The 20,410-nt window shown below is 37.2% G+C and overlaps 1 protein-coding gene across 1 annotated transcript in view; it reads right to left on the reverse strand.

The window, feature by feature from the left end:
* SNRK (SNF related kinase) overlaps nt 1-20,410 on the reverse strand; it is a 39,958-nt gene that overhangs the window by 11,373 nt on the left and 8,175 nt on the right. Inside the window, exons 2-4 of the mRNA XM_041466232.1 lie at nt 17,869-17,966; nt 15,830-16,523; nt 1,201-1,342 (exon numbers count right to left, since the gene is read on the reverse strand). Of these exons, the coding sequence (XP_041322166.1) occupies nt 1,201-1,342; nt 15,830-16,418 (731 nt within the window). The 5' untranslated portion in view covers nt 16,419-16,523; nt 17,869-17,966. The remainder of the gene's footprint in view (nt 1-1,200; nt 1,343-15,829; nt 16,524-17,868; nt 17,967-20,410) is intronic.

Here is a 20,410-nt window from a genome sequence, read left to right on the forward strand (position 1 = left end):
AGGCACAGTGATTCTACCACTTCTCTGGGCAGCCTGTTCTAAGGCTTGACAAGAAATTTTTCCTAATACCCAATCTTAACCTTGAGGTTATTTCCTCATCCTATTGCTTATTACCTAGGAGAAGGGACTGACCCCACCTGGCTACAACCTCTTTTCAGGTGGTTGTAGAGAGCAGTAAGGTGTCCCCTGAGCCTCCTCTTCTCCAGGCTAAACAACCCCAGCTCCCTCAGCTGCTCCCCAGCTTCACTGCCCTTCTCTGGACACAGTCCATGACCTCAATGTCTTTCTGGAGAGCTCAAAAACTGAACACAGGGCTCAGGATGTGCCCTCACCAGTGCTGAGCACAGGGGATCACTGTCCTGGCCCTGCTGGCCACACTGTTGCTGATGCAGGCCAGGATGCTGTTCACCATGTTATGCATTACACTCCTGGGCTACACAAATGACAGGTAAAGAAAGGAATGGTGATCATGACCACAGCTGTCACAAACTTCATTCTTTGGCAAGTAAGAAAATTCTAGATGCTGGTCCAGTTTTTTTGACTGAACCAAACACATTTTTCAAGCATTTATAAAGGCATCTGGTTCTCTGTATTGAAAATTAAAATATATTCTACTGCAGATTCAAGAACCCAGACAAACATTTTAAAATGTTTCGTCTTAATGATGCAACTGGGATATATATTTAAAGGCCTGAAGGTCATTAACCAATAGGGAAGCATGGGAAATACTGGAACATATCAATAAAAAGGCTCCAGTGAACATTGCAGAAAAACACATCAAAAGGAATTCTGACTCCTAAATGGTTATGGTATTTCCAGACCAAATATTTTTCTCCCTTGATAGCCTAGGATGTTAATTTGGAGTTGCAATTTCAGTAGGAGATGAGCAAAACTTGCTGTGTGACAGGTTTTGGTAACTTGTTGTTTGGACAGAAATTGATAAGCAGCAGTACCTTCCTAACCCTTGTGACAGAATAATCTCAACACCACCTGGTAATTTGTCCAGCAAAAGAGTTAGCCAAAGCCAATCAGTACTGAGTAATTTCTTCAATTCTTTATAAAATGCATGACAACTGAGAGACATAAAAGGAAGAGTATCAAGGAATATTCTACACATTAATAATATAGTATGGGGAACTCCCAAAAGTAATGCAAATCTACTTCTGTGAATGCTTCCAAGTTGTTTAGTACTCTACTTACTCTTTACATTCTTTGGACACATGAGGTGGCACCGTGTATTTGCAGTCCATTATCATAGTCAGAGTTTCACTGTCATTTGCTTCTTGGAATGGTGGTTGTCCACAGACTAACATGAAGAGAATGACCCCCAAACTCCATATATCTGCAAATATAAAGTACATATTTAAAAAACCCAAACTGTTGAGGATACAGACATAATTACCATCCAACCCATGAAATATTCTTAAAATGCATATTGAGGTGATTATTGCACTCTTCATTATGAGCATTACTTATGGAAATTGCAATTCCACTGAGTACAAAATACAGTAGTTCCATTGCTTGACAGCTTTTACAGTTTTTGAAGGGGAAAAAAACCCAAAGTTTATTACTTCAAGGATGCATAACAGTTTGAGAGGCATTAACACGTTTGACAGCAGTGTTAGATAAAGCTGAAAATAATCTGGTCACTTAGAAGGCAAGAATTCATTACCCTTTTGATAACAAGTAGGCACAGGTTATTCAAGAGATTTGAATTCAAGGCACATTCCTTTTTCAAAGACTTGCATAAACTGTTCTCTGTATTGTTTACATGGTACTCAGAATCACAGAATCACTGGGCTGGAAGAGACCTTCAAGATCAGAGTCCAACCCCATGCCCTGACACCTCAATTAAACCATGGCACCAAATGCCACATCCAGTCTTTTCTTAAACACATCCAGGGATGGTGACTCCACCACCTCCCCTGACAGACCATTCCAGTATTTTATCACTCTTTCTTCAGTAAAAAACTTTTTCCAAACAACCATCTTAAATTTTCCTTGGTGCAGCTTTAGACTGTGTATTCTCGTTCTGTGAGTTGCTGCCTGGAGAAAGAGACCAACCCCCACCTAACTCAATCAAGTAAGAAATAACAAAGAAAGTCACATATTTCAATAAGACTGATTTTGCTGTTTTTTCTTCAGTGATGTTGTGTTGCTTTAAAACTTGGCACTTCCAATAGTAACTAAATTAGTTTATGTAAAACCAGCTTTTTATACCAATCCTACTACAAAGTGTGGAGTACGGGGTTTGGGTGCTGGGTTGGTTTTTTTTTAAATATCCAAACATAACAATTAACAGTGATTTCTACTACACTCTGGGACTCTTCTTGTTTCCTTCTAATTCCTGCTTGTGTAAAATAAACATTTAACAACTCTCTTGTTCCCCAGTGGAATGGCATACCAAAAGATGAAAAAGAAGCACTTTGGGGCATGAAGCCCTGTAGTTGGTTTCTACTTAGTTTAATAGCTAATATTTAGTTCAAATCTTTATTAAGAGCCTGCCTAAGAGAAAATATTTCTTGAGTGTCACTGCATTCAATAAAGAAAACATAAATATTAAGAAATGCATCATATAGCAGAAAAATAAGTAACTTTCTCCAATGTATGCTTAATAAAATCTCCATGATCTTAAACTTCAGCTACAACTCCATGCTCTGGGAATTTCAGCAGCAATTTTGGGTCTTAAACTCTTAACATGTCACAGATCTGTACCCAGTAAAAGCAAAGAGCTGAGAAATTATCAGGCAGGCGCCTCCCAAGGAAAGAGGGGAGAGCAGCCAGCAGTGATCTGGGACACAGAGCACACCAGCTTATTCCTGGAAGGAATTGCAAGAGGGATCCACATAAGCTACTCAACTGCATCTTGTCCATTCAAAATACTCAATGTGTATTTCATGCTGAAGGATGGCTACAATTTTATTTAGCAAAGTAAATCACACAGATTCAGCCCTAGAACAATTACTCATTTTGCTAGTTATGACCTATTCTTCTTATGGTTTAGCTGACAGGGGAATAGAAACACTAGATGGTAATTTTCTTTAGAGCTCTCATTTGTTCTAAGTGTACACTATTAAACTCAGAGAACGATTGGATTTCTGCTATGCTCAATAGAGCTCAATCCTGCAGGTACTCAGCATTTTGAGGCTGGTACACCGTATCATGCATACCTGCAAATTCAGCATGACCATAACCATGTTTACAGATTCAAGAAATACTTTAGTACTTAGATAGCTTGATGCCAGAAAGGCAATGTTTAGGAATGCAGGACTTTTAAAAGCCCTCACAAGACAGGGAGGCAATTTCATCTAAAAGGTCCATCTTTAATTTTGTAAAGTTACTTGTCTTTCTGCCTGTTTAGTTTCCACGCAGCCAAAAAGTTTTGGTGCATTATCTATCTCCCATCACACAACAGATTACATGAAGTTTTTGCAAACACAAAAGACAGGTGAATTTATGCATTTCTGTGACCAGTCATCTTTTGGCTATCAATATCCTTCCTAGATTTTTAACTTCGCCTAAGATCTATGTTTTGATTTCATCTATCCTACTATTCTGCTCAATACTTCCCCACAACAGAACAGAATGCTTCATGTGTCCTTTTAGCATGAAGTATTTCACAAGATTCCACATAGTATTCATTATTACAGACAAATTATATCTGCTATAATAAAGCAATACATACTGGCTAAATTTAAGCCAAGAGAAAAAGTACTGGGGAGGGGAGCAATCTAATTAACTGTTAGTTAAAATAAGCATATAAAAAGTTTATACAGAAGGAAGAAGACAACAGTGTAAGAAAACAAGCTTAAAAACAGTAAGACAGTCCTGAGGAAAGGACAGCAATCAAAAACAAGAAGTAAAGTTCCATGAAATTGCCATATACAGGAAACTCTACCAGACCTTGAAGTTTCAACTGCACTGAGCAGATACTGAATGTATCATTAAGTATTTTCCATTACAAGGTAGCCTCCTAATTTATTTTCTATTCTACACACATGGCTTCTTCTCTGGGCTATACATCCCTTTGCTGTATTTCAGTTTGAAAGGATATGTGCAATAACAGGTACTGTTTGAGTTTTCCAAAAGTTATTTACATAAACATGTATGCACACTTCATAAAAAGAATTTTTAAAAAAGCACTTTTTAGAAGGAAAATCCAACTGATTGTCTAAATGCAAAGAAAACCCCCAAACCACTATTGCTTGCCATTATGTGATGTCCATTAGACATCAACCTTTATGTTCTGACAAATAAAACAGTAATTACTGATTAGCCAGCACGTAACAGAGAATTTTGTGTATTTTTTCTTTCACTTGTTACTATATTTTGTATTCTGTACCCATAGGTCTTTCCAGATAAGAAGAGCTGCAAATAGTAAAATAAGATAATTTTAACACAGCTGTATGAAAATCAAATAAAAACTCTGGTTAATAATGAAATATAAATCATGCACTGAACTGCTACTGTATTTCATTGTCACTAATACTGTTCAGTGCACAAAATATACACTAAAAAGGCATAATGTGTATGCAGAAAAAGGTTTTCTTTAGAAACTAAAAGTAGTGCTAAATACCATTTAACCTTGGCATATTATGTAGATACTCTTAGCCTGCCTGTCAGTGAAGAGCACTAGAGCAGCAACAACTACACTACCTCACTCTTACATACTACAGGCAAGGCTTCCTATTGCACTTTTCTAATGAATGTATATTTTGTTACCCTGCCAACATAGCAGATGTTTATTCTGATGTGCCCAAGAAATAACACTGGACAGAAACAATTGCACAGCTTTTATTCTCAGCCTATTTTTACAGCTGCAGCTGTAAAAAGATCAACTTCAAAAGATTGCACCTACAGCCAAGGTGACTAAAATGACTCAGCTTGCAGTGTCATGGACAAAGATGAGCAGCCTCAGCAAAACTTAAAAGTCTACTCATAACCAGGAAGTGAGAAGATAGTGTGCCTGAGAAAGTCTAATCCCCAGGTAACACTGAAAAATCACTGGGAGGCTTAGTGCAGACCTTATTATGTCACAAGACAGGTGTCATCTTAGCAACATCTTCACAAGCCCTGCAATACCATATAACAGCAAGCCTCTCATTTCTGGAAGCAGAGCCAAGCATTGGGATGTCTGCAGGTGTACTAAGAGAACACATTCAAGAGTTCTGTCCTGCCCCTTCATATCCAAACTCTCCAAACAAGGCGTTGATTCCGTGTCCCTTTTCTGTGCCACAGCTTAACCAGACTGCATCAATTGTTTGCAACTCCTCATGCAACTAAAGCAAACCAACCAGATGACTGATGCAACACCACCTTTAACGAGGCTCTTGTTAACACAGCTGCATATTTTTCAGTCAAATTCAAAAATTTGAAAATATGCTGCAAAAACACTTAAATATACAGCTTTGTTCTCTAAATATACAATTTTTGTTCACCCATTTAATGTAATAATCACAGTTCATTTTGGAGAATTCTTCTACTGCAGAATAGTGTAATCTGGCTGAAAGATGCAGGATCTTTAAGTAGGGTTATCTTAGAGAAGTTAGTAAAGGATAATCAGAGGTTACTTTATTATAATGTATATTTACCAAATTTTAGTATTTCCCCAAGCAATACACAAAGCCATACAAACAGTGTTCATTACCAGAGCTTTGTCCTGTCATAATCAGTGTCAGTGTCAGTTCTGTATTTGGGACCCTTAACTGAAGGAACACAAGGAAGAGAAGGGTTACAGAGACCACCTTTAAAATGCAGAGTCAAACAATAATTTATTTTTCACAATTTCAAGTTCTTTTCCTACTCTTAGTAACTAGCAATTAGCAGATGAAGGCTTTATGGAAACTGCTTATTTCTGTCCTTCAAAGGTCATCTAATTTGCGCTCTTTAGAAAACTGATGGAAAAGTAGAAATTAGGCCCAACATACTGCATGCATTTAGCATTCTTAATCACCTGCAAAAATGCAAGTTATTGTAGTCAAGGAAGGCACAGTTCTATTCTGCAGTAGCAAAAATCAAGGTCTCTTTCAAAATTCCTGTGAAGATCTCAAGATACAATTTAGCCTTTAAATTGGCTAACTTGAAACTCTCATTGCTATGACAAAGAATAAAATAAGAATAAAAGCAGTAGTAACTAGCTGCAGTAGATACTTTTTGTTTTCTAAGTCATTAAATAATCAGAAAAGGACCATGAACCATGACAACCAGGGCTGTGTATATGCAACTTCCTTACATAATATGAAGTCACTGCCATAGAAACCAAATTACAACATTAGCTGTCTGTGCTACGCCTGTCTTGAACACAGGGTGGTCAAACATCTGTCACGTTCAAGTTTGCACACTGCACAAAGGATATCCATATTTATCTGCTTCACCATTTCATTAGTCACTTACTGCTTTCTGAACTTTGTGATTTACTCCTAAAACAAGTACTTAGGATTTCAATAAGTTGCAACTTAAGTGACACCTTCATACCTTCACATTCCTTCAAATTTCTACTGTTCCTCAGAAGTCAGACATTGGTCACGCTTTGTATATGCTACATGAACTTGTGATTTTAAGCAATGAAAAACCCATACTATTTTTGGAATAGACACATTTGCATTTACATACATAATGTAAATTGAGTCTACTTACTGAAGTTGTTTATTTCAGACCTTGATGGGAAAAGGGTTGTTTTTTTCCCTCCTAACTTAAATTTAGAACTGCTCAACAGTTTACAGTGTATATTGCTCAGCTGATAAAATGTATGCTTCTACAGAAAGTCACTTTCTTGAAAAGTAACTCGTAATATTGAGTAAATTTAGCCAGGTTTTATACATTTCTCTTCACATTATCTACTATAACAGCTGAACATTATAGTTATTTTCTACTAGGAGTCACTTAAGCTAAAAGGAAACAAACCCACTTTTATGAAGATTACAAAAGCATTTACATGTTTATTTTGTCCCTACAAAGGTATCAAGAAACAGACTGTGGATAAATGAAGGGTGGAAATGGACCCCAATTCCCAGGCAGTTACTCTAACCACTGTGTTAAGGCACTGAAGAATGTTCCCCCTGCTGCTGCTACCTCTTCAGAGCAGATTTCATGGAGAAAGCCCAATCCACAGAAACCTGCTGAATACAAGCCTTAGAATAGATTCAACACACCAGCACTTCAATACCTAGTTCTTGTCTGCAAAGCTAAATAGGAAAAAAACCTATGTAAAATCATCAGTATCTCTGCACTGGGGGCATGTTCAGGGCTAGGGAGCAACTGGAGAGCTGCAGACTGCTCTTTTGAGCTCAAGACACAAAACCCCTGTTGTAAACTACTTCATGTGGTTGGAAGGGTGGAACCGTGATGGGTTCAGGAGCAGGTACAGGCTGGTAGCTCATGAGGATAAATGGCAAGCATGCTTGTTACAAGTTAGAATTCAAGAACCTGTTCACAGAATAGGCTGAGGGAAACTGAATGAATACTCAAAGTATAGCACAGCTTCACATTATTGTCTGAAGAACCAAAACACATTTTAAGAGTAAAAACTCAAATGACAGGTGAAATGCTGCAGAAAATGAGACTTCTACTAAAAACAGTGATAAAACATTATATACAACAGTACGAAAGATAAAAGCTGGTATCATACCACTGAATCATTTGAATGGTGCTTGTTGATATACTTGTGCTTTTAAAAGAGAGTAAGAGAAGTATTTCACTCCTGTATAAGCTAAAAATCTTTAAAAGCTGCTTCCCTTGCATAAAGTCAGTTGTGAGAAGGTAGAGAATAATTGTGAAAAAAGATTTCAGCATTTCTATATATCACAAGTATTTTTACACTGCCATGTGCAAAGACAAATCTAGAATACGCTCAAACCGGACCAGTAAAATTTCAAGTGTAAGAGTAAAGAATAAGGATTACTCTTTCATAGATACTCAGCTTCTAGCTGACTTAACTATTCTTTCATGCTTTGATTTTTAATGAAAAAGGCTCTGAATAAACTCATATACTGACCTCTCCAGTTCTCAGAAATGCTACCATCTGTTAACCCAACATTTTTTGTCTTTGTAAAATGGCATTTATTTTTCCCTTGCTGAAGGCTGAGAAAGAAAACAGCCACAATCAAGGCTAACATTTTTAAAATTAACATGCAGAATGGGGTTTTTTCTTTGTTTTAAAGCACTAAAAATCCCATCAATATTATTATTAGTACACATAGCAGACATGAGAATTAAAGGAAATCTTTTCCTTTCCTGTCCCTCCAAAAAAGAGCATAAATAGCAAATGGCATTTAGCAAATTATTTTCCTAATTAGCTTATCTGTCTGGTGAAACAGTCTGTTCTAAGTTATTTCACTTGACTATGACACAATCATCAGTAACTAAATCTTATCTTCAGAAGTGATTCCTATTTTCATTCAGTCTGGCAACTAGTACTCATCCTCTGGCAGCCCCAACCTAAGGAGGGCATGGAGCTGCTGCAGTGAGTCCAGAGAAGGCCATGAAGATGATCAGAGGCTGGAGCACCTCTCATCTGGAGACAGGCTGAGAGAGTTGGGGTACTTTAGCCCAGAAAAGAGAAGGTTCTGGAGAGACAAGACTCTGGAGAGGGACTTTTCACATGGGCATGGAGTGACAGGACAAAGGCTGATGATGGCTTTAAACAGAGAGAGGGCAAGTTTACATTGGATATTTGGAAGAAATTCTTCACTGTCAAGATGGTGAGGCACAGGCTGTCCAGAGAAGTTATGGATGCCCCATTCGCTGTCAGTGTTCAAGGCTGGGTTGGATGGGGCTCTGAGCAACCTGGCCTAGTGAGAGGTTCCCTGCCCACGGCAGAGGGTTGGGAATGCATGGTCTTTAAGGTTCCTTCCAACTCAAACCATTCTAGGATTTCATCATTTTTCCCTGAAGTCCATAGAATGGCTTTTGCTGGTTGAGTAAAACCACTAAAATAAAAACAGTTGTTCTTTATTTTAGTTACTAATGCATCTCAAGTTTCAGTAAGGGTATTTTAACAGAAAACACCACCATTGAAAGGTCTTACTGAACACATGCCACTGCCTCTATTCCAAAATAGCCTGTTTTACTCCAAATCATCAGTTCTGCATTCAAAAATACATTCTATCTCCTTTGATATCTGTTGCTATACCCCAAAAAGTTACTGAATCTATATGTAAAAAAACAAACTAAACCAACATTTTCTGCATGATCATTAGCCAAAATAAACCCCAATATTAATTAGTTAAACATAAAAGGAAGTTTTTTCTTTATAAAGTATGTTCTCAAAATCATTGGACATATTAAAGTCTATACAGCACATACAGCTATTGCACACGTTTCACTGCAATGACTTTGGGATATAAAGATAATTTGCTCCTGGTATCTTAAAAATTCTTCATGATTTTGGATGGACTCTCTTTTCCTACATGTTTTAGCTGTATACTGCATAATTTGTACTTTATTTAGAAAAAATTAACATCTGAATACAGCTTTACACATGAATGCAAAATTTGGGCATCTGGTTTATAACTAGGTAGTACACCACTGATTTCGGTCCCACCAGATCTGTGTTGCCAAATTAGTCAGCCACAGGCTGGAAATAATTAATCTGAGTACTTTTTTGAAAGATACATGAAATTAAGCTTCCTGGCTGTGGAGATGTATTCATCATAATGAAACCCTGCTCCACACAACAGCAGCTTGAAATACTATGAAAACAGTTCTCCCATGAAGGCAGCAACATTACTGTATCCCTGTATTTAAATTACAGTTTCGCTGATACAGCAGTAACTGAAGCCCGTCTTGACGGCTTCTTCTCTGTAGTTTCACTTGGATAAATTATTCTTTGTTTCACCCAGCAGTTTTCTGGTGAATGCATGGAAACTTCTGCATAAAGTAATGCAGAACAGAACATAAATTATACGCCATAAATATTAGCTTGCTCAGATTTACTGAGAAGTCATCAGGATCACAGATTCCCATTGGTCACTGCAGCCCCATCACATCAAAGCTTCACTTCCGACTGCAAGGCTCCAATACTTGCAATGTAAAATCCTCAATTTTAAGCACTAAAAATAGCTTCTAGTCAGTACAGTAATTAGATTGAGGGGAAAAAAAAAACCAAAACAAAGAAACAAAAAAAAAAAGACAGCATACTGCATGAAAACTGAACTCCCATTTCATTAAAAATAAACTTCACTATTTGCATGCAATTTGCCGCAGAACATAAATACTTCATTATCCTCAAGACTCTGGCTTTCTGAAAGTGTTCTACAACCAATTCCTTCTGTTTGCCCCTTCTAAAAAGTACAAAAAGTTAATTTCTGATTTGACTCAGTTTTTTCAGCAGCATGAGATACACAGCAAAGTAAAGTGAAGGCAGAAAAGCATGGCCACTAACACCAGTACACTGGAGAAGACAGAAGGAAAAAATACACCTAGTACTCACATCAATTCCTTCTGTTTTCTTCAAAAAACATTTGAAGCCAAGAACTAGAGTGTACAATTCTCCTAAAAATACACTGGCAATGATGATGAATTTCAGTCAAAAGAGTTTATCTTGCACAAAAGGTGGAAAGTAAGTGAGGCAGGCAGAGCTGATATTACCTAAACTTGCTAACTCAAGAAACAGGTCCTACCACTCTCCCCCAGAACTGTACTCCAAGCTCCATATTCCTTCCCTTCAATTCCTGGGCACAACCTCTTCCACCCAATCCTAAGGGAACAAACAGCTCTGCTAACCTGGCAGAAGTTAAGCCTGCAGAGAGCAGGATTTCTGTCAGTTTTTGGCTTTCTAACAGTTTTCTGTCAAGTTACCTGATAAAAGTCAGTTCATCAAATGGCCAGCCATGCAGCAGAGTGCAGCACAGGAGAAGGGGTAGCTCTGCACTGATGCCAGCAAAACAGAAGGGGAGGCACACCTTATACTGGAAGCAGACAAGTATCACACTTTCAGCACCCTTCCAGCCTCAAGCTCATTCCATAGTGTATCTAAGTATAAATGGTCTGAAGTGCTGCAATACAACAATAAAAAGGGAGATTTTCTAAACCAAACAAGCAGAGATATGCTTCTAATTTCTGAGAACTTGGCTATTATCTGATTTTCAGCATATTGAAACTCCAAAATGCTGCCAGGTATGCTCAGTTATTCAATATTGTTTGTGATCTGCAAGTATCTTACAATCGTGGTTTTTTAATACCACTCAGTCAAATCTTATAGTCAGTGTTTTTTTAGTGCAAAAGGTTACTGTATATAGCCACTGGGCACAGGTTTACATTAGTGGTTCAGTTTGAGAATAAAGTGTTATACACACCCAGGAACATCCAAACCAGCTCCACACAGGCCAGACAGGGTCATTGGGGCTAGCTGGCTATGCTCAAGCAGCCTGTGAACATGGCTGAAGCTTTGAAACACTAAGCACACTCCAGCAACACTTCATTGAAGTAAAAAGCCCTTGTAAATGCTTGATGCAAAAAGAAAATTAAAGAATTTAGGTTCATTCCAACAGACATAAAGTGGGTCTAAAGGCAGCGTATCATCATCTCAGGAAAGCAGAGAATATGTATAACAAGGCCTCTGTTTCTGTAATCAAAAACATATGACTAGGCTCTGAACACATAGTTTTACCATAGTGACAGAAGATATCCAGGTCCGAGTTGTGCAAGCCCCTATCAAACTACTAAAGCAGCAGAAGTTATCTGCAACTTCCAGGGCAGCAGCAAGTTGGATTTGGACAACAAAGTACCAGTTGAGTAGCACTGAGCTACAGTAACCACAATATTCTTGTTAGTCATGTCTTTTACGAGGAACATCTTGCCACCATTCTCTTTGTGTTGCTGTAATGACAAACTGCAATGCTAAGTAACTGTGATGGTAACTACAATGTTATTTGTGTATTACAGTTCTTTTCTAAAGGCCAGTGCTCAACTGTGCTAAATATACAAAATTCCAATGCAACAATCTGAATTTGTCAATTTTTCATCCCCAGAAGAATGAATTTACTCTGCAAATGTTTCCATGCATTTGCAAAATACCCAACTACAATAACATGAACCTATCACAAGTGTCTATGTCTTTGTAGCCTACACAGCTCTTCACACTTTGTAGAGATGCCAAGCAGTTAAAATAGAACCTGCCCTCCTCTGAAAGAATCAACTAATCTGAAAAACTCCAACTAAATTTTATCACCTAGGAAAGAGGCAATTTCTATTTCTTTAATGATCCAATTTCTGTTGATGCTGGTAGAGCAAGAGGAAGAGTACTACCAGAAGCACACTGTTCTTTCCATCTGTAGTTATCAACTTTTAAATACTGATAGAGCTCATGGTATCACACCACTGCTCTAGACAGAACTCTGATCTAAAGTAACACATCCATTGATTTAGGAAATGAACCTTATGTCCAACAACAGTCCTCTCACTTTCCTCTGATTGGAACAAATATTAATTAAGTATGAAAAAATCATGGGAAATTACAAGCAACAGAACTTCTCATTATCTAACTCGCTCAGCTTTTTGACAAGCCCTGGGAACATATGATCATTGCCCAATATTCCTCTTGCATCATTTTAACTACAGCTTTCAGCACAAAAGGAAATGAGAGACCTAAATTAACTGGCTCTTTTCAAGTGCGCAAACTTTCAAGTGACATCACAAAGGGCAGATTAATCCTTCAACTAGCTGAAACAGTTGTTTTCAAAAAGCAAGTTTTTCTATTCTCTTTATTAAGCATATAACTTAATAAAGACTTGCCCTAAATATTTCAGTTGTTTGTTGAAAGAAAATGCAAATTATCTTCGTTTATATACTCATTCTAATATTATTCATAAGAGATCAAAAAAGCCACATTTTTGGCAAACTCTTTGGCCAAAAAAAAGCCTCATACACCCTGATCAATTTTTCTTCCAATAATTTTTGCAACAATTTTGCATAAATAAAAACAGGTGTGGGGTTTTAAAACCACAATGAATGCAAAGGTACTTTAATATGCACAGAGTGTAAGCAGGGGAACCCATTTCAATTTGTCATTTTAGTAAACTGAGTTGGATTTCAAGTGGTCAGATGCTCACAAAGGGGCATGACCATGTCACTGCACTGGGGAAAGCATGACCTCCTTTTTACTAAGGAATAAGCTTTTAGATTGGTTCAGCTGTAATGTAATTTCATCCTAAGTGGTGGAAGAATCTTTGCCATTGTCAGTCACTATTACTGCAATATTAATATCCCCATTCAGCCAACAGCTGAATGAGTTCACAGCACTCCACCACTATTTCAAGCTATATATACACACCTTGCACATTACTCGCATCACAATGTAACTGATGAAATTTCTTCCTTGAAAGTTTCTACTTCTGAATTTATACATATTCCTAGTTTACAAGTACAGTCTCATCCCAGCATGAAATTTTATCTTTCAAGTTTAAGAAAGGTTTGCAGAAGCTCATTTCTCAGTTACATAATTACAATTTTAGTGATAGATTTCCTAAACTTAAATTTAAGATTTCTTTTGGGGGAAAGAGGACCCTTCCCCTCCCCCCCCCCCCCCCCGCCATGATTTTTGTATTTAAAACACATAAATCATATTTAGAAATTTTGTATAGTGTATCTTACCTTTGTACCCATAGTTAAAAAAGGAAAATCCAGACCCTTCAAGGTCATCATGTTATTGGAATCTTACAGTAAATTTTGGTATTTTTACTCTGGTAACTGACAGTACTTCAGAGAGATTTCGTAGTGCATTACAAAGTGATGAAAAACATGCCACTAAAATGTTAGGATACAAGCACTGCAATTGCTCAACTAGGATAGAAGTTTTAAGTATGCTGTAGCTGAGACAGCATACTGGGGAATAAGTAAGCAAAAACTAACCATGGAGGTATATTTAAAAATTCTCAGAAAGAGAAGATAACTGGCATCCTTAGACAGTAGTTAAAAGAATTTAATTTTTTCCTAATTTTTCTTCTGTTCATATCAATCCATTCCATATTAACCAGACCTCACCCTCTCTGAATCATTCAAAAATTTTGTTTTGGCACTACTGACAAGTTTACCTCCCTAATTGTTTACAAAGTCCTCTAACAAACATTATTACATTCATCATTAAGAGGTCCAAACCATGATTTCTTAACTTTATAATTCAATTTGGACCATCTGGTCATAATGCTCCTAATTCCCCTTCCCCCATTAAACTCCACACATCTCCTTTTTCCCAAGCATCTTCAACTGGGCAGCAAATATCAAAACCTAATTTTTTGCTCATCCTTCAAAATTTGACTGCTATTCCATTTTTCAATAAATAATTCACATAAGGCATTGTACAGTGCATAATTAACAAATGTACTTTTCCATCTAGTTTTGAAGGCCACTGCTGTCAGTTACACTCATGCTTCAGGAAATTCTCAAAAGTAGATAAGAGAACACAGAAAAACTCAGGCGTTAGGAGCTCTAGTTTGCCACTAATAAAACCAGAACCAACTCATCTGAATCATCTGACTCCAAATAGAAATAATTTTGTAAAGTATCACTGTAGCATCAACATCGATTTGCAAACCCAGAAGTAACAAAGATCCAAAATTCCTAATTATAGCGCACTTGGGAAAGTACTTTCAAGTTCGGAAAACCCAGAGTACAATACCTATTCAAAGATAGAAGCCATAAAGTGTTGTTCAAATGTTTAGGCAAAGAACCTAAATATTTTACCTAATAGCTAAAAAATAATGCAAGAATTGTAGTTTAACAGTGTGCCTGTTAAAATTAGCTGATTGTTCACCTCAGGTAAATTAGCAAAAACCTGGACAACTCTGTCTTAATTTAAACCATCACTACAGTCACTACTACAAAATATAACAAAACACACAGAGCCATGTACAGAGTCCTAATGGGTCCTATTAACACCTGTGAAAGTATCAGATACTGATAAAAACATGTTGACTACCAAAAGCTATTCTTGAAGCACCATTTGCAATTATATGTGCCTACACCTGTTGGGGAAGTGAGCTGTACCTCAACTAACAGATTTAAGCAATCTGTATGACTACAGGACAATATTCAGTGGCCCCATCAATGTTTACAGCTATTCTAAAAAGACTCTAAATTACTTCTACTACAATAAGCAGTAGACCTAAGAGAGACAGTAAGAGAACTACATGTAGCAGTCCACCATGCACACTCTACTCTGCAGCTAGAAAGATGAAGACTCATTTACTTACACATTACTATTTCTTTTACCTTTTATACAATCAGGAGCAACTGGGAACTCATCCACTACTCTTGGTTCTCAGACAATGAAAGGGCAGAGGTGGGATAGAGGGAGTTGAAGCTTTCTTTAACTTAACTCCCTGTCTCCTCCTTTGGTAGCTAAATTAGTACTTGGTAGAAATGGTTTGAGACCACCTTGCAGCAGAACATGTAAGCAGCCTGGGCTCACAATGCTACTCTTACATGGCTAAATCGAGCAAAGAAAGTCACTCGTGGTTGGGTGCAAGGGAGTGTGGGGGTCTTGCTAAAAATGAAATTGAACAGAAAAGAAGATGGGTTCTCTCTGAGTATTTACAAATATACCCATTGCATCCACATTATTATTAATTTTTTTAAATAATTACAATGTATACAATTGCATCATTTCATACAAAAAGAACTTTTAAGCATTTCTGGGAATGCTTGAGTATCTCCTTCAAACAGAGCTGCCCCAGCATGACCTCATCCACAGCTCATCTAGGTTATATTACTTCTTGCCAATTAGCTGCCTTCCATATTTGGCATTATTGTGAAACAGAACAAAGAGGTACAAGATCATGGTATTTATGTTTACAGATTACTGGTTGAATTCAAAGCAGACATACATACATACCCACTGCTGGTGCATCATATTCATCCCCAAGTAAAATTTCAGGAGCAGAATAGGCAAGAGATCCACAGCTTGTGGTGAGCTTCTTTCCAGGCTGAAATTTGTTGCTGAAGCCAAAATCAGTCAATTTCACAAGTCCTTGTTTTTCAAAGAAAACCACATTCTCTGGTTTTAAGTCTCTATGAACTACATGCAGTTTATGGCAGTAGGATATAGCATGAACTATTTGAGCGAAGTATTTTTTTGCCAGATCCTCATTGAGACCTTCCTCATGTTTCATGATGTAATCAAACATATCTCCACCATCCCCTAGCTCTAGTATGAGATAAAGCTTTGTCTGGGTGTCAATCACTTCGTACAACCGCACAATGTTGGGATGCTGCACTAATTTCATGCATCTGACTTCTTGAAAAAGATGTCCAGTGGCAAGAGTGTCCAGTTTGGTCTTGTCAATGACTTTTACTGCTACTTTTTCACCTGTAAAGACATGCCGAGCAAGTTTGACCACAGCAAAATGGCCTCTGCCCAAAGTTTTATCCAAGTCATACAATCCTGCAATTTTTCCATCATATCCTCGTTTGAAGCCTGCCATTCTGTTTCAGAAGATGAAATAATATTTAAGCTCTTTGGAAACGTGGTATTTTCATATAAGAGTATATGAAGCAAATAAATAGTCCATAATCACTGCCAAGCATACCTAAAAACAAAGAGACAAGATTATATACTTGCATAAAAGTAAGCAAATTTATTATCCTGTAATTACCCCAAGTTATGTTAGCATATTACTACAGATTATTTATGAAATAATCTTCAGAAATTTTTCCAAAGGATTTAATAAGGCAGGCTGTGCTAACTTGCAGATTTCTGACATCACATTATCAGTACGCTTGAAGAAAGTGAGTTTTAACTCTGCAATAATGAAAATTTGTCACAAATTCAGTGGCCTTCATTGCCTTGAGTCAGAAACCTTTCAAGCAGAACTTGAAGAAAGTGGTGTTACAAAGACTGTTAAAATTGGTAAAACTGAAATCTGTAACTTTTCCACATACACTACAAAACAGCTGGGCAGCACAGAATATCATCAAGAGGAACATACTGAACACACCTTTTTTTGGCACATCCCTTTGTATTGTGCATGAAATAGCTCTAATACAAAGTTCTGATGGCATGACTTGGGACTTTTACCTCCTCCTTTTTAACAGCTTTCTGTTTAATAAAGCTCAGTGACACACAATACTTAATTTTGTTACTCTAATTAGCTTGAGCATTATCAATCAATACTGTAATTACAGCAAGTGAACAAAGCTTTGAAGGGTGAAATGAAACATTTGGGTTGGATGTACTCAGTGGTAAATAAAATTTTTTGTTAAATATTTTGACTGAAGTTATACAAACTGGTGATAAAAAGTTTGGAGGTAGGTTGCATACGTTCATCAGGCCTGGGAATAAGTGAGGAGAAGGGGAAGAAGAGTGGGAAAGAAGCAGAGAAGACTCAAGAGTTCAGCTTCTGTGTAGTGAATTCCTGCTTACCAGGTATTTGGCATTTAAACAAACAAGACCCAACTTATAAAATATTCATATTCAAAACTGGTTTTGAAGGTCTTATGTCCCATTGTCTTTTTTTTTTTTTCCACATACAGAACCTCCCAGAACTTTTTCCTACATTAACTTAGAAAGAAGTTTAAACAAAAAACTGTAGCTATCAAAAAACTAACCATTTCTCCAACTTTGAGTACAAAGTAGTTAGAAATATGAAAATTAGATGGCTCATTGCCAACTCTAAAATACAGAAAAAACAGCTCTTTAGAATATATTTTCAGTTTCAAAACTGAACTTCAAAAAAAAACTCTGAAAAGGAAGCTGGCAACCAAACAGCCCCTTACATTAGTTATTCTCAAGTTGAAATGTAAGCATTATATTAAAAACACTCCCTGTTAAACAAGTTGTTTCACAGACAGTGAAACTAATGAACCTGGTTTCATATGAATTCAATTACAAGGTTGGGGGTCCTATGAGGATTCTGTGATGTTTAACAAGCTCACCTTACTGCTTCTCTCAGCTGGAGCCATGGTACAACCTCTTCACTATCCAGCTGTCTGCTTCCACAAAACTCATAGAATTCAGTTTGAGACCTCCACGCCTGTAAAATTTGAATGAAATCAATTAACTTCTAAAACTTCATAACCTAGACAAGGAACAGGGTTAAGTACAACAAGCATTAATACAATAACAAACAATATAAACATTGAGGTTTGGGGTTTTGTGTTTCTTTAAAGATAGTCATCAAGCTTCAACAAACTTCACTGGGTTTTGTGTGGCTGTATGCACCCTTTTATTCTGCTACTAAGCACTACGCTTCACATGCTCTTTCAAAAACCACTCCACTAGAAGATGGCTGGCATATCTGCTCCCCAAACACTTCACAAACTGTTCATCTTACAGAGCTTCCCCTACCATTCCCATGTAACACCATCCCATCCTTATTCAAAAAAGCACAAAACTGAATTAAAGCATGCTACATTAAACTAAATGCCTACTCTCCTACCTGGTAGGAACTATTACAGAATGCATAGGGAACAACATAATACAACGGCAAATACAACAATAAACAATAAAACTCTCCTTATCTTTCAGAGATTCAACAACTTCTTTACATCTGAGAGCAGTGGGTTTGTGTTTAATAGCACTTGATGGATTCTACCCCACCCCTCCCTGTGAAACTGGGCAGGTGCTTTACTAAAGCATGTGAATTTTTAGCATCAACAACATACTGCAGCAGAGCTGAATAACTTAACTATGTGCTGTGAGAAGAACCACTTCCTCTTGTTTGTTTTTAATCTCTTGATAATTTGTGCATCTTCTCATTCACCGTCTGTTCCAAAACAAGAACTATCATACTCCATTTACCTTGCCTCAAGCAACTCACAGAATTAGTTTCTTCCCTTCCTAGCTTCAGCACAATTTTGTTCTAATCCTAGTCTATAAATCCTTTTGCAGAGGTTATTCCACAGGCTTTAGCATTTCTCTCACCCTTCTCTACGCATTTTCTGGTTTGTTCTGTTCTACTTTCTCAGGCCAGTTTGAGGGTCCTTTCACTACTACTGCACACTAACAATGTTTTCAAGCAATACTTTAGAGTTGTATAATGTTCCACCACACCGACCTAACCCCAAAATGAAGACTAATGAAAAACAGTCCATGTACACACATAAACCACCTAATCTTAGCCTGTATGAAGCAGGAGGGGATATATTAATCAGCTGTGCCCCATATGGCAACCCCAGAGTCTCACTCCTAAAAATCCAACAACAACAACAAAACCCTCCACAAACATGCTTTATAGTACTGCTATCTCCACAGCATCCTAATCTGACTCCTAACTGCTTCTAGATTAAAGAAATTAAAGGAAAACTGGAGCACACAAAGACAGCTTGTCTGAATTTAACTGCAACACTCAGCAGTAAGGAAAGATTTATGTTCATTACTTTTTTCACTTGGCACATTCTCAACCATCATGAACTTGTACAAGTTCAACATGTGATTTAATGTTAAATCACAGAATACACATAAAAATCAACCTGTCAACAGAATTCCAGCAAAAACCAGTTATGTTTAAGCAATGGAGAAGTATATCAGAGAGCAATCAATAGGATAAGAGCTTACAGAAATGGAAGATAAACTATGTTTACTAATGTTGCAGACCTGTTAGCTGTAACAAAATTAATGCAAATTCATTAACAGTTTAACTTAAAGTCTCCACAATAACAGACCAACTAACCCTTAACTCTGTGGTTTTAAAATAAATCTGCATAGATGAAGCTCCCACCACTAAATACAGAGATCTCAGATGCAACACATGGCTCGAAAATACAGAAGTTTAGTAGTTCAGTAGTAGGAAGTGGATGCAAAAAATTTCATAGTGTATGTAGATACAAGCCTTGGTTACAATTTAAATATGCTATCTAAAGGAGTGCAGTTGCCATACCAATATATTTCAGAGCAGTTTCTTTTTCTCAGTTTCTCTTAAGAGTAAGAAAGTAGAATTTTGACAGTACTTAAAAATCCACTATTTCAAGCTGGAGCCTCTTTGAGACCTTTGCTGTTGTCTCCTTAGTTACAACAGCAAAACTTCTGGGGCTGACTATAGATGAAACCACACACAAGCCTCTAGTTTTGCCATGATCCTCCAAAACAGGATTACTTTTAACGATGTATCATTTTGGTGATCCATGTGATCTCTTGAACATTTTCCCAAGTGAAGAAACTACAGACTAAAGCAGACAACAAACAAAATTTCCACCAGTCACATGTTAGCAGCAAGCCAAATGACAACCTGCAAAAAAGCATTTAAGAGATAGTTCTATCACAGTAAATATTTACCTGTCTTTTCATTCACAATATGTTAAAGCCATGATAAGTTCATTTTTTCAGCATTAGAGTTTGGTTTTTCTAGCTGGTGAATTAACTAACCATTAGCAGCACTTAATCCATGCACCTAATTATGGTTCTAAAAATGCATTTTTCCCTAATTATACCAGAACTCAGCTACGCCCCCAATACTCATTTTATGCAATGCAGACATTT

Source organism: Pyrgilauda ruficollis, unplaced genomic scaffold (genome assembly GCF_017590135.1).
Source record: "Pyrgilauda ruficollis isolate IOZ18807 unplaced genomic scaffold, ASM1759013v1 scaffold2, whole genome shotgun sequence".
Lineage (NCBI taxonomy): Eukaryota > Metazoa > Chordata > Aves > Passeriformes > Passeridae > Pyrgilauda > Pyrgilauda ruficollis.